Raw genomic sequence first — 15409 nt, forward strand, 5'->3', positions numbered from 1 at the left:
CCAAGGCTATGGGAAATGGGGTACTAACACTTGTTAGTTTATTACTTGTAATACCTGTACTAAGAGTGACAGAGATGTGCCAGCAAAAAGTTTCTATTTAAAGAGCATACCTCCACAAAACATTAGTAACTAACACTCGAGAAATACTATAAGTGAGATAATCCACTCAAATCCCTACAGTTAATAAGCAGTAATTGACCTTCACATTGTTTGCTATCAGATACTGAATGACTCCGTGTAGATTATTCTTTGCACACAATGGAGAGGCAAACATAAGGTTCTTAAACACACACTGTGCCATGGATTATCCCTTATTAATGTAAGGATTAAGGTGCTCCTAACTGAAATGACCAAACTGCGCAGGGGTTTGACTGTGAATTTAAAATTAAGCAATTCGTTTATATCGTGACAATGTTTAATTAGCGTGTATTTTCGTGCGTTTGTCACTCCATCCATCCATCCGTCTGTCTGTCCGTCCATCTAGTGGAAGTTATGTTTATATACCAGTAATATGAAACAGCAAATACGTTCGGAGGGAAATATAATGCAGAGCAAATTATGTTTTCCATCAACATAATGAGGAAACAATGCTTATTACCATATCTGGCAAGCTGCAAAAATGTTAATACTAAATGTATCAGCATATTGTCAGTGATAAAACATTTCAGTTGTTTTCCGCCAGAATGGACAATCTTGCAACACAGTGTCCAATTGTAGTTACCACAGCATTATTTTTAAATTACCTTATTTTACTAATATTTAACTGAAATCGAAAAGTCTTTACCTAACCTTAACCCAAGTGCATAGGCATAGATTTTGGATAGAATCCATCAGAATGCAGGGAATGAAGTATTTGACACTGAAATTCACTGGAAGGGGACCTCTAAACCTCCCATGTGCCACTGTAATGTTGAAAGAATACCTAAGCCCTTGCCAAAGTGCATTTGCCGCCTTACCACTTTACATTTTAATATGTGAACAAAATCACAATCTTTCCCCTAGCCTTATCCAATGTGCTTTTATTGCATAAACTTAATGCTGGGCTCACCCTGGATGTGGAACGGCCGCAAACATGGATTTTCCATGGACGGCCAGCTGCTTGCATTTGGGCCCATGTTGGGCAACCAGATCACTCACACTGAAAGCGCCCAGCCCTGAGCTCCGTAGAAGGCTCATGATCTCCAGCAATAGTTTTGGCATCTGGTTTATTTTTTCCACGAGCCGCAAGCAAATCTGGCAGGAGCACACACTAAATACTCTATTATGAATGATGTAAAGGATATGTTAGATATAATATAAATGATCTTGTGATTAGAAAGAAGCAGAAAAAGAGATTTGCTGCTAGCTGGCATGAAGAAATGCGCTCCTGGTGTGAACAGCAAAGCGACTGCTGACAGGCAACAATTTACATACTGGGGTGCTTCCGCATCCAGTGTGAACCCAGCATTAGACAGGAGTTAGGACACGAACTCCGAAGTTCTGGAGTCAAAGTCCTGCACTACCCCCACCATTCTCCCCAACCATCTTCTCCCAAAGCCTTCATAATGCAAGAGATGTCATCTCTAAATATAATCCAGGAAGTGATTAGCACTTTAGAAACGCACAAAGGTCAGTTGTAGGCGATAAGGTTGCCTTCCAGCCTATCTCAACATGCATTTAGTGAGAGGCAGGTGATGAACCCAATCAAATAATAACAGAAACTCACCTGACAAGTACATCTTTAGAAAAATCGGAACACCTGGAAGAAACACAAGACATGCACACAGAGAGGCTTCAGCCATACAGGTCAGATTCAACCCCACGACTTAAGGGACCATGCTGACAATTTACAAAAACGTTGGTACAAAAGAGAAAGTATTGTATCAAAAACTTTATTCTCAAATAATGTTTTCAAAATAGCTGATAGATAAACTGTGAGTCTCTTTAACAGCAGGTTGTGAGGCTGCATTCACATACAGTATCTGTTGTTTAACCATTTATAGCACTCCATATTGTTTCTCTCTCATTTTATCTCACGGAAGGACAGAAAAATGTCTTTTTCCATCCTTTAATTCAAAACTTAGAGTATACCAATCTTGTGAACCAGTCAGGACAGGAGCCTCCAAAACTGTTGCAGATTTGCTAATACTTATGTTAGAGCCTAAATTTACCGCAATTCCATTTTCCACTCTAAACCCATAATGTCAAAGCAAGGAGAAGCAGATTTCTCCTCGTTTAGACAGACATGAGGTCAGATTTTGGGCTGTAAAGGGGACAAGTCATCCAAAATCTTTTGTGCCTGTGGACGTGGAAGTCATCCCTCTCCCAGATAAAACATTAGGATTAGCCACACAGGGCTGCTGTTACACAAGAACACTGTCTTTTTTTTTTTTTAAAGGAAGTGTCATTTTCAACCCATCCATGAATACTGCTCATGATGCTATGACACTAAACATCTGGTGTTTACTTTTTTGTTCAATGAAAAGTGTGTATCTAAAATCAGTTTTAAAAATGTATGTCAACAACATAATTTAAAGCAAGAAATCACAAATGCTCAGGCAACTCGTATTGAACTCATATGGCGCAGCTGCCACATTAAAAGCCACATTATGTATTGTATTTCTGCAGTGAATGATGACTTAAAAATGCCGATGTTTAAAAGAAACACATACTCTGCCGGCCCCAAGCTGTAGAGGAATGGGAGCTGACACATCATTTTATAAGACCAAAGTGTTTTAGATTGTGAACATAAAACTTTTTACAGGTGCGACCCAGAGATAAGTGTCTCTCCAGCACGAGAATGATTAACTCTGGGTCCCACAAGGTTTTCTGTTCCTGTGTAAGAGCAGCCATAATGGACAAAAGAGATCATATGACACTTTGATATTTGATACTCAGTTTGAACCGTAGGTTTTTTTACATGGTGTGTAACAGTAAAAACATTGACTTTAATGAACAAGATTTTGTTGTACCTACATCATTAATCATAAAAAGTACAGTATGTTTAATAATTTGTTTGTTTTTTTTTACAAATTCTCCATAAAAAATAGATTTCTGTACAAAATTTTTTTTTCTTTTGCACCTACTTCAAGTTCAGCAGCACATGATGATGGCGAGAGGTGACAGTGATGGTGATGACGGTGATTATGATGCTTAAAACAAAAACATCAATGATGATGGCAACTTCCTGGCGCCATATTCAACATATCTCTGTGCCTGTTGGGACAACAAAAATATTTTTCAGTCCACATTTATAAGCGACAAACATACTTTCTGCATGTCGATATGTGTTGCTGAAATGCATCCCGTCAAAGTAACGTGTGAATGTAACACTAATACGTGTGGTGTACCCATCTACAAGCTGCCATGTGCCGAAATGACAATTATTCATCCTCTGCACTGATGAGTGAGGCAGGGCTGCAGTCAGCTCACATTCAATTCAGACACACCAGGAGATTTTTTCTCAAAGCTCTAATGCTGAACATTTGGCATGAGAAGTATGTACTATCTGAACCACTGAGAAGAAGGTGACACAAAGGCCTGTCAAGGGCAACACTGAATATTTTGAATTCATTAATTTTGAATCTGAAAGCAGCCTAACACACACAGAAGGTACAATTTCCATCTGTCATGAAAAGGATAAAATAGATAAAAACCCATACATAGGTCCACGTGGCCGCTGAGCCATGTACAAATGCTTAAATGACACAGTTGTCCTTCAAGCAGGACTGTGACTGGATTTTTCTGTAATATTCCTACAAGAAAAGTTCAGCATCCTCACTCTGTTAAAATGACCTTCAGACCCCATCTTGATGTAATTTATATACATCTTATATCTGAACTGTACTTCAGCAGCTGATGGAAAAGAACCCCATCTCTACCACGTGACACTGTGTGAAAAGGCAATGTGTGACATTTACAATTTTAGCTGTATTTTTTAAGCTCACAGCAACCTGGGCGCCTTTGTTTCAATGAGGACTGCTGACAATACCACTTTGGAGAAAGTAAGGGACAAACTTCTTCCCAAACTGTGAAAAGTCTCCACTGAAGAAGCAGAAACAACCTTGGCATTTCAAAATTTAGTGGGTAGTTGTACTTTTTTTAGCTTGTGGCCAGCTGTCGCTCTTTTAAACGGCGAAGACTGCTGACAATGTCCAATAAAGGACAAATGTGAAAACTTCTTCACATATTGTGAAGAAAGTCATCAAGCCATCTCAGAGGACGTATGTGTCATGTACAGAAAGACACTGAATTTCAGAGGCCAAAAGTCACTGTATCACACTGTATCAGCCTTACAGTGTGTGCAGAGAGACAAGAATAACCTAAATGGTATTGTGAAAGTGTGCTATAAGATAATTGGAGTCCAACAGCTTCTTCCTCTCAGAGAAACAGGTGGCTCAAAAGCAAAAGAAATCATCAGCTAGTCTGACCATATTCTGTCCAGTGAATTCACTGGACTGCCCCCAGGCTGACTTCATAATGTGCCCCTTAGGAGAACAAACCGTACTCTAAGTCTGACATTCCTACTGCTGTCAGGCTACTAAATGCTGACATTTTAAAGGGGTAGTTTGATTTTTTTTTACGTAGGGTTATATCAGGAACATATCCATAGTATAGTGTATATACATATATAGTATTACTGAGCTTCTGTGGTGGTACCCTGACTGCTTCTCAGAACTGGGTATATGCCCAACAAAATCTAATGTATGTAATACATTGACTATGGATAAGTACCTCATATAACCAAACATAAAGAAAAAATCCGAGCTGTCCCTAAAGTGATTTAAGCAAATTTTTGTATTCTACTTAGTCATTTAAATTCATTTATGTGTGTAGACAAGTAGTCATTTAAACTGACTGTTACACTTTTTAAACATGGTTATTTAGGTAAACCTTAAAAATTGGTTTATTTTATGTATTCATTTTTACTGGTGTTCATCTATGTAGCCTATATGACATATAATCACATCACCTGTGAGTCTTTTGAGTTTTTGAATGTTGTACGTATCGCATTGACTGGAAAAAGATGCAAATGAACTGCCCTTTTGGGACCAATAAAGTTGTCTGAACTGAACTGTGCAGCAATGCCATTTCTCTCCTACATTTTCCAACTGAATGGAGCAGATAGCTGTATTAACCTAAATCATCTGAGGAAGGGTCCTTTGTTACAACATTTTATTTAATACATATCTAAAATAAGTTCTGAGACTCTTTTGGCTTCAATAACAAATGTTGGCTACGGTAAGATGATAACTGATTTTAATCACAACAATAGACCTACTTTTTCTTCCAATAATAGGTTGGAGGAAACACAGGTAGACTGTATAGAGTAGTGCCTTTCTTCACATTCCTTTAATCTAAATAAAATTTAATTAACATTATCTCCAGCCATTAACACAGCATCTGTCTCCTTTTGGAGTACAAACTGGACACTGTTTTTGTGACCCTGTTGAATACTATCAGTTGAATGAAAATGTGTAATATCAAATTCCTGTTAAGCTGTAATGTAGCACATCAACAGTCCAGGGCTGGGTTCACTCTAACTCTGTCTGCACCCACACCATGAATCAGCATATCTTTAGTATAAATTTATCTGGAAGAATAAATATTACAGAAACATTGTAATAACTTACCATTTCTGCTATAAGCATGAGACCATATTATGATGCTTGTGCTGTGTTTGCAGTCACTTTGTACAACCCCAAATTTCAATGGCTACACACAATCTAAAATCTTACCCCTGTAGTACTACTCTGATTTTTTCATACCAGAATAAACTGGTACAGTTTTTCTCGTTTGATCACGCTGGGAGATCAGATCTGTGTCATTAATTGTTAAAAATTAGACCCTTTATTACACCTGTGGAAACCTTGCAGCCTCTAATTTTCAGGCTCCATTATGCTCTCTCGACTCCATAGGAAATCTCGACTGAATTAATTAAATCAATTAAAACAGAAGCATGGGGTGCACTCCAGTAATAAAAAGAGAGCAGGCTCACTATCTTGTGAGCAGATGCGCTACTGTTGCTTACAGATGCCTTGTTTATTCCTGTGAGGAGATTTTGAATGTGTCTCTTCTGTCTTGCCACCCTCTTTAACTATTGCCAGTATTATAGCTGGTATTATTATAGCTAGTACACACATCTACATACATTAATTGTCTGTGCCTCACACTGATGTATGTGTAGCTGTCTGTCTGACGATGATCCTGACACTGACGCTGTGAACGACAGACTGACAATCGATATTATAATACCAACAATATTCCGAGCTCATGCTTCCAAACACAATGGCCATTGTTCAAGGACATTTCATCTGCATGTCTGGAGTAGATTCGTTTTCAATTAAATGAGCTGAACATATAGATAGGAACTGCAATTTAATTGCTGCATAATTCATTCTCGCTTATTTCAAAACAGGTAGCTGTGACAACCTTTTCATGCCAAATGTTTTTCTTTTGAGTATTTGAGTTCTGGGGAAAACCCACTCCCTGATTTCAGTGAATTGAGTCTTGGCCTGAAATGTAACACTGTAATGTAACGTGTTTGATGAACAAAATCATCATTTTATCAGTTGTAATTTTTCATTATCTTATACATTCCACTCACCATTTGATATCATATATCTGAATGAATTGATCTGTGATTTTTCGTAGGTATGTCAGCATTGTTGGACTGAGGTTGAGTGATTGCAAACATGTTAAAGATAAACAAAAAATCATTTGGACGATAAAAACCATGCAGGTTAAAGCAAATGCCTGAAGTGGATGTCAGAATGGTGTGTGCATGGAGAGTGAAACAAACAAGAAACAGGCCTGAAGACACTGAAAGACAAACACTGAAAGCAGTTACATCTGTGATCTAAACCAAGTGCAGCATCTTTCGAAAAATAAAATTATTTTTAAGGAGAACACTGCGAGAAATAACAAGCTTGGCAAGTGATTTGAAAGTAGTGAATGTTCTTGAATCCTGCAGGCTTATGGGTGTTAGTACAACATATTGACTTAAAATACCAGGATATAAGCTGAATGCGAGGTCGCACTCACTAAGCTTGTTTATTTGTTGCAGTGAGGTTCCAGCATTGATAAGCAGGATGTAACTAACTCTCTGCACACGAGGTATTTCTCAAACAATGGAGAGGCTCCGGGGGAGGGGGGTTGTTGTCGACAACAATAATTGTGCATGTTGTCTTCATACTGTTATCTGTTTGTCCTCTGCCTTATATGACCGATTCTCAAACATGTCACAAATCCGTTGTGAGCTCTTTAAAAAGGTGTGTTGAAATAAGATCATATGCATCAGAAATGTGATGTGTGTTGAAAGATGATACATGATAATGTGAGTACACATCTTTTTAAAGAAAGTTAGAGAAACAGTCACATTGTTTCTAAAAGCTAACACTGTCTGCTAAACTGAAAAATGAGCCTATATTGAAAGACTAGTATTCATCTTTGTCTGATATTTAGTATACCTTTAAGAAATAGTTCAGATTTTTTGAAGTGGGGTTGTGTGGGGCACTTATCCATAGACAGTACATTACATACAGTAGATGTCAGTCAGCACACCCCCAGCTCAGAGAAGCAGGCTGGAGTCTGAGATGGAAGCTAAGAAACATACTGCTGTGAAGGGGTCCGCAACAAAACATACTTGGGGTCAAAAAGGCTCCTAGGGTACGCTATATTTACAATAGTTTCACTGCTTTACTGAGCTGTCAGGCAGTGATTTCTAACTGGAAAATGAAGCCGTTATATCGCTCTCTTAAAAGCCATACTCCATTGAGAAAAACAGCGATTCAACATTGTTGAACACAGGAGCTGCTGGTCAACCTCTTGCTCAATCAGTTTGCTTGTTTGTGTTATTGTGAGACTTTGGTGTTTAAAATGGTTAGTTGGGTTTCACCAAAGTCACATAATAATGCATATGAACTAAATGATTAAAGCAGTGGTAGACTAGTTTAGTGAGCTAAAATTACTGTTTTTGTCAATGGAGCCTGGTGGCTTTAATGAGAGCATAGACTGGGAACTCAAGAAGTTAATGGCTTCCTTGTTGGAACTCGCTGTCTGATGAAAAGGTAAAGCTGTAAAAATACTCACAATATATCGTTCTCTTAAACTGATACTGGTGTTTTTAGGTGGGACTTCACTTTTAGTTGGCTAAAGTAAATTTTGTTGCTGACCCCCTCCAAAGTAGTATATTGCTTAGCATCTGTGTCTGACTCCAACCTGCTTCTCCAAACCTGGGACATGCTGACTGCAAGCTACTGCAATACACTGAGTATGAATAAGTACCCCATACAACCCAAATTCAAGAAATCTGAACTATCTGTTCAAGAGTGTACAGTATTTCAGAAAATGATGGAGTTTAACACCTGTAGATAAAGTGTGGTAGGACCATACAGCAAATTATGGATGTGAGCCTTCCAATACATTTCTTTCACGTATTGCAGCAGGAACAGTGTGAGCTTTCAGAAACATTGCTGTTCTATAAATGGCATAAAACAAGTGGTGTCATTATGTGACACAAGAAGCTCGGAGGTCCACAGGTAAACTGATCCCAACTTTCTGGTTGGCTAGCGTGTTGTCATGGCAACAAAATAAACAACGGTATAGCATGTGGTCACACCTTCAGCTAACAGGGAGTGTGAAATATAAATGTGTATATACAAACTCTCTGTAACCCTGTATTTTGTCATTTTGTCCTCTTTTTAAAGATATAAGTTTTTGAATAAAATTCTCTTTTTTCTTGAATGACTCATTTTCAAACCCATTTCAGACCCAAAAATTATTCATTTTTTCATAACCCAGTCAGAAAAACACACTAGTGCAAAATTTGTGCGGTTTAAGAGTTTATATAAAGTTTATATTTTGGGGTCCCCAGCAGCAGTGGTTTGGGAAGTCCCATGGGGCCACTGGGTATTTGAACATGGAGTCTGTTCATCAATATCTTCACTGAAGAAAAATGCCAGAAGAGACAAATAGAGACAATTATTTGCCTCTGTTTCCATCGCAACCTGTTCTTGTCTCTCTTTCCCAGCGCGACTGACAGAGGTGTCTATCTGTCCATTTGTCTGCGTCTGTCCGTCTAATTTCTGTCAGTCAACCAGTCTGTCTGTTAATCTGTTCATCTATTTCTGATTTTGTGGCTGGAGAATATGCTGTAGAAAAGAAAAAAAAAATCAGTCATCACTTGACTGATAATCCCGACCGGAGTAACGAGAAGACAAATCATTTCCTGGATTTGGCCACAGCTGATTGCAGCAGTTGATGATCTTGACAGCTTATTGCCTCCAGGCTTTCACTTGCTTCAGCCACCAAGCGCAGAATCCTGGCTAGTCCAAGAACAAGAGTCAGTTGTCTGACTCTTTGATTGTGTTAGACAGGCCTCTGGAAAACAGTCCTTTGTGTACACCAGCCCGACAACTGAAATGTCTGGTTTTCTGGTTCAGCGCAGTCTGCCTAGTGCTAGTGTGGAATATTGTACATAGGACTGATTTTAAGTGTACCTCTATAGAATACTTGAAAACGTCCAAAACTCATCTAGAACTAGTTCACAGGTTCTTGTATCAAACCTGGGAGAAATAGCATTTGCAAATGCTTGATTTGGTATGATTTAGCCTAAATTAACTGCCAAATACTGCTCGGTAGACACTGTCATAATGGGCAACACAGTAAGTGGCAGAATGTAAAGACAATCACAGGCACCTATTTGAGAATTGACTTACTAACTCTGTGATTGTCCTGCTATATTAAACTGAACTCATTCAGTTCTTCAAGTAGGCTAAAACAAACATTTATCTGCAACTGTTATTTGACCCTGGTTTGTCTACCACTAGTCCACCACTCCTAGCACTAATCTAATACTAGTATCCAGTGGTGGATGAGAGTATTATTGTCTTTAAAGGAATTGGTCTGGTTGAGCTTGTCATAGCATTGACTGCATTTGGTTGTCAGCTCTACAGCAGTCTGTACGATTGATGTCAGATTCCACCAGAACAGACTCTGTAAGCTGTAATTATGTCAGAAAGTCCAGTCCTGTCAACTCCAACGAGATGGACGTCCAGTGGAAGGTTTTTGGTCCAGCACCAGTGATGGTTTTGATGTTAACTTATAGGAACCATCCAATTACTATTTGATGTCTGGAGGGGGTTGAAGGGTGGGCTATAGTCTATGTGCTTCCCCTGGGGGTAGAACCATCGGTCACACCCGTGTCTGGCCTGCAGCAGGGGAGTAAGTAAGTTAAGGGTTAGCCTATAATACTGTGCAAATTTGGCATGGGGTGCGTGGTTGGGTTGGGTAAAACACCATTTAGGTTGCATTGTATTCGAGGGCTATATTACTCTGGCCATACAAAGCCCTTTCCTTGAAGAGGTTGGGTCATATTTTGCAGAACTGACACTGGACGAGCACTGTTCAAAGAGGCTGTTGCTCTTGGAGGAAGTACAATAGGTTGTTTGATCTCTTTGTGTTTTTCCTTGGTTTCTGAATAGCAACAGTGCTCAAGAAGAATTCTGGTCCCAGCATTGATCTCCCGAACAACACGTGATGATGTCATTGCCTACTCCCTTGTGTATTGGTTCTAACTTATTTCGACTATAGGGAGAGGTGGATTGTACCGTTATTCAGGTAGGAGGTGGAGCAGAGCTGCATTACTGTGAGTATTATGCTGACGGAGGATCAGCATGCTACACTACAGACTGCTCACGGTGACAAGTCCAAATCATAAGTTTGTTCTTTCTTCTCTGTTTGGTTAAACCACACCGCAGACTGCAAAAGGGAGGTGGGACTGAACCACTGTATAGGTAGTGGCAGATTTGTTGGGACTATACCACAGTGCAGACTGTATTGAGTGTGGTATCGAATCGAACTGCTTTAGCCTCAGTGGGCTTCATGTTGGTGTCATACATGGGGTTTTCAAATGATGCCTGACCGTTGGAGCTCTCATGGCCAACATAGCCATTGAACTGGACCTTGGGGCGTGTCCTGCAAAACAAAATGAGAAGGAGATAATGGTGTTTATAGCAGGTATTTGGTTTCATAAAGATAACTTTGCAAAGTTGCATTTAATGTTTGGGAGAAAAAAAACAGTAAAACCACAAGAGTGCAGGTCTCTAAAACACAACATGACAAGTAAAACATAAACTCATAGACATTTCAGCACACTAAGAGTAAGTTGCTAATGTCCTTGATTTAAAATACACAATAAATTTGCTCTCACCAACTCTTCGATATAAAATCAAGGGCAACCATTTTCAATAAAAAAAGCTCAAACATGTCAAGTGCCCCAGTGAATTAGTGACCGGTGACAAAAGTTGAGCATCCAGCAGCTTCAGCTTAAAATATTTTTTACTATAGTTTGAGATCCAAACCATAGTCAAAAAGGCCAGGGAATATTAGATTACACCTGATCAGAAACAAGACTGTGATAGATGCTCATGTTGCTCCATGGTCTTACGTGTCTGTGAGTTTGTTATGTAGCCTTTTTGTCCCCACGAAAGTCAACAATTTCCTTGTGAAGCTTTAAGTTAAAACGATATGAGCTGATTACATGATAGCAGTACTTATTAAAGTCATTTATTTAGGTGAAAAGCTGAAACATTTCAAGATGAGACAGACTACATACTACACACTAGGTTATAATTTGCATTGCATGTCCTATTCAACATCACTGATTTAAAAAATGCGTGGGTGTTCAGAAAAATGAATAATGTGTAAGTTAAATTAATACTGGACTGCAGAATAATCTGGTACAACTCATGCAGACACACGTGTAGATCATTGTAGGGGGTATTGTATAACAACTGAATATGGAATTATATTATCTCATTTAGGTCAACAACCAGTTTAAAGCACAAAAAGTGATCATAAAATTTATTACCCAAGATGACCATTTTTGTATAAATTACTCACACCATGTACCATTCAATTTGCAAGGAAAACGTTTTTCCCGTATGCCTCCTCATGAAGAATCCAAGAACTGAGAAAATTCTCGATGAATTGAATATGTTGGGGACCACGTATAACAAAACATCTGATTACAAACTCTTAAACAACTCTTACAATATCATGCAAGTCTCATTTATGTAGTCGTAAACTCAGTACTCCCACACACATTCATTCTCACCAAAACCTGAGTATTTCAAACTGAACTGAAAGTGAAAGTGTTCACTTGAATTTCACTCTTAATCCCAATAAGGAGGGGCTGATGGCAATGTTTTTTCAGAAATAATGAGCATACAGCTGGTTATGTGACGCTAGGATTATATTGTACAAGATGGGTGAGAGTTTGTATGTTTATGGATTCTTCAATCACCAGAGAAAAACAAAATTTTCTTTCCAAATTTGACAAAACACGGGATGAGTAATTGATATACAAATGGTCATTTGGGGGTGAAGTAGTCCTATAGCATATTGTTTTCTGTCCTTTTACATGTTGTGTAAGAGCTTCACACTTAACATTAAAGGTGCAACCTTAATAAGTGCAGGTCTCTGGTATAAATGTACATATTGCAGGGGAAATGATGACAGGATCGAGAACATGAACCATTACAACTGTCTGCGTCAGTGGTTCAGCTGCCCAGTGCCCATCTGCTGCTCTCATGTGACTGTGTCTATGTGCGTACAACCTGCCATCATCCTGCAAATGGTACCCAGCGGTTTTAGTTCAAAAGAATATATTATTACTCAAAGTGGCTGGATGAGGATTTTAAGAAACTTACTGCAGGAGTTCAAACGGATATTTGGTGATATATGACTACCCCCTCCTAATTTGTCTGTTTGTCGCAGATTACATTTCTGGATAATCGGGTCCTATAATCCAGTTAGATATAATCACTTACTCCCAAACCCTGTGGAACTATTAGCAGGGAGGAGTGCTGCAGCTGAAACACTGTTTGACTCTGACCTCATTAAGAGTGTGTGTATGTGTGTGTGTCTGTGTGTGTGTTTGTGCACGCGCACTGGTAGAAATCCAACCCTGGGGAGCCACTAAGCCTACCCTACATGCTCAACCCATTACTTTACAAAACTGCACACACACCAACACACACCGCAGACCTCCCTGCGTGGCAGTAGTTCAAATTGCTGCACTAGTTTCTGGTTGTGGCTGTAGGTGCAATAGTTCAGTTTTATTGGTAGAAAGAAAAACAGCTCACAGAATTGCTTTGACAGTATTACTGTACAGACATGTGGGCCAAAGCAGTAAGAAACTGTAGTGAGCACACTCTCACCTTGCTATTAGTTTTTCATTTAAGATGTTACATAGTTATGTTAAGAAACAATGTCCGCCAGTTGCTTTTGGGCTGGGGCAGTGGTTCTTAACCTCAGGTCTTTAAGGGGGTTCCAGAAGGGTCACCATAAAAATGAGGAATAGTTCATTTCCACTATTTAATTCACTATAGAAGTGAGCCAAATGTGAGTAATCATATCTTTTCAGGTGGAGGTGTCTGAAGCCAAATTGTATCACATGAGGGTCTATGACCTAATGCGTATCAGTACAAAGAAAGTCTGAGAATCACTGGGCAAGGGCATTATTTTAGCAAAGTTAACACATAGCTGCCATCAAATAGGGATGGGATTTGACTATGAGTTCCAAGTGTTCAATCCATCAGAATAGTATGCCTCTGAGCTTAATAATACCATTTATAGATGTAGGCATGTTTTCTTTCAGCCAGTTGCACTTTGCAAAATAGTGACTTTGCACTGCAGACTTTTGCATCTCTGCTGCTGGAAACTACAACAAAGAATCATGGCAGAGAGGAAGAAACGGTCCAGAGACTTAAGTTCACGAGGACAGATGACAACAGTTGTGCTTGTAATGTCTGTAAAATGATCACTTCAAGTAAGGGTGGAAAGATCAGTAACATGCTGAAACATCTCTCTACACAACATGGGCCTAAATTCAAAGGGTGCCATACTACGCACCAGTGCCACTGCTTTCTGACTAGCACGTCTGCTAGTGTAAACATTTTATATTACACTAACATTAGTGCTGTGCTGCTACAGTGTTCAGAATCAGATATAATAAAACAGTTAGACTGAAGCTAAAATCTTGTGTAGGGCTACTTTTTTCCATACAGAAATTTGATCAGGAATCATTTAGCGAACTAATATATTAAAAAGCAGGACAATAAGCAGAATGAACAATGGCATTGGTATCAGTAAAATCTTATCAATTCCCATCCCTACTGTCAAGTTAAGATGAAAGTAATGAATGTTACAAGTAACAGTAGAAATAATAAAAACATCAGCATACAAAAGTATATATATTATTTGTTTCAAATAGACTTCTGCGTTAAATACTGTATTTGTTCTTGATGACATCATGCTGACAGAGAGATGACAATGAGATCAAAGACAAAATAAATCTGTCTAGCTTTGAATGATTGCTGTTTTGACACAGTAGGGCTGCACTTCTTTTAAAAACTTAAGATTACATGTTCAGCTTTTTTCATTTTTCCTGAGTATAAATGTCATCCCAATTACTTAAAGGAGATATGATGAGTCTCTTTGTTTCATTTCCCTTTGAGTTAATACAGTACAAAACTCAGCTCAGTTCAGTTCAGAAAAAAATTAATTTCATAATTTGGTCCATTGTGCAGCCTTACTAAACAGCATGAAGCAAAATCTAACAACTAAAAACAAGCGATGACGAGTTTGACGGAGGATGTGGCGGCGGGCGGAGGTCTGGTTGCTGTTAGAAACCAGGTGAATGACAGGTGCCAGTCTTACCTGCCGCCAGGCCCCCAGGTGTCTTTTGGTCTCTCATTGTCATCTGTGTCAGCAGACAATGTCCTGCATACAACCATCAGCTTTAATATACATCAGCTATCATTGCACACTGCTAACTGGAGGGCAGGTAGGACAACATAGTGTAAAGTAGTTGTGGTATTAGAAGCTATTTGCACACTACATGAACGGTCAATATCAACACTTTAGTATTCACAGGATTTACTATAAAAACTGGTTAGTAACAACCATTGCACATCACTAACTTCCTAACAAAGCATTTTTCTACCTCTACATACAGTCTGAGTTTCCTCAATAACATCTGTGCTTCACTGCAGATAGAAAACTGCAGCATACAGCTACTATAAAAATGACAAGCCAACGGATTTGCCTGTAACAGTGCCTATTGTTGGATGAGTAAGACGACACTGTAAAACTTTGAGTGATGAAGTTCAGAGGTCAGAACATCCCTCAGATGTAGAGTCTTACATAAGCAATGTCTTAAATAGTCTTAAAAAGGAAACAGTAATGATGACATTTTACCCTCAATATATAGTTATGAGCTATCTGGCACCTTAAAATGTTTTGTAACATTATTTTGAGGAACAATTATTAATATATAAGGTCAATCAGATGAAGTCTTCATGGTACACTTGGAGTTTTAGAGCTATAATTAACTTTCAATAAACCTGCCTCTCCTTCCAACATA

General features: G+C 38.8%; 1 protein-coding gene across 2 annotated transcripts in view; it reads right to left on the minus strand.

Annotated features, from left to right (window-relative positions):
• Positions 1-1861: 1861 nt before the first annotated feature.
• The window catches only part of LOC121944114 (CUB and sushi domain-containing protein 1-like), a 464794-nt gene continuing 451246 nt past the window's right edge, over positions 1862-15409 (minus strand). Inside the window, exons 74-75 of one of the 2 annotated variants that reach the window (XM_042487796.2) lie at positions 14704-14766; positions 1862-10956 (exon numbers count right to left, since the gene is read on the minus strand). In XM_042487796.2, the coding sequence (XP_042343730.1) occupies positions 10797-10956; positions 14704-14766 (223 nt within the window). In that variant the 3' untranslated portion in view covers positions 1862-10796. The remainder of the gene's footprint in view (positions 10957-14703; positions 14767-15409) is intronic. The other variant, XM_088078923.1, reaches the window with a different exon arrangement.

The sequence above is a fragment of the Plectropomus leopardus genome, chromosome 1, assembly GCF_026936395.1.
Source record: "Plectropomus leopardus strain MGB_pleo_1.0 chromosome 1, ASM2693639v1, whole genome shotgun sequence".
NCBI lineage: Eukaryota > Metazoa > Chordata > Actinopteri > Perciformes > Serranidae > Plectropomus > Plectropomus leopardus.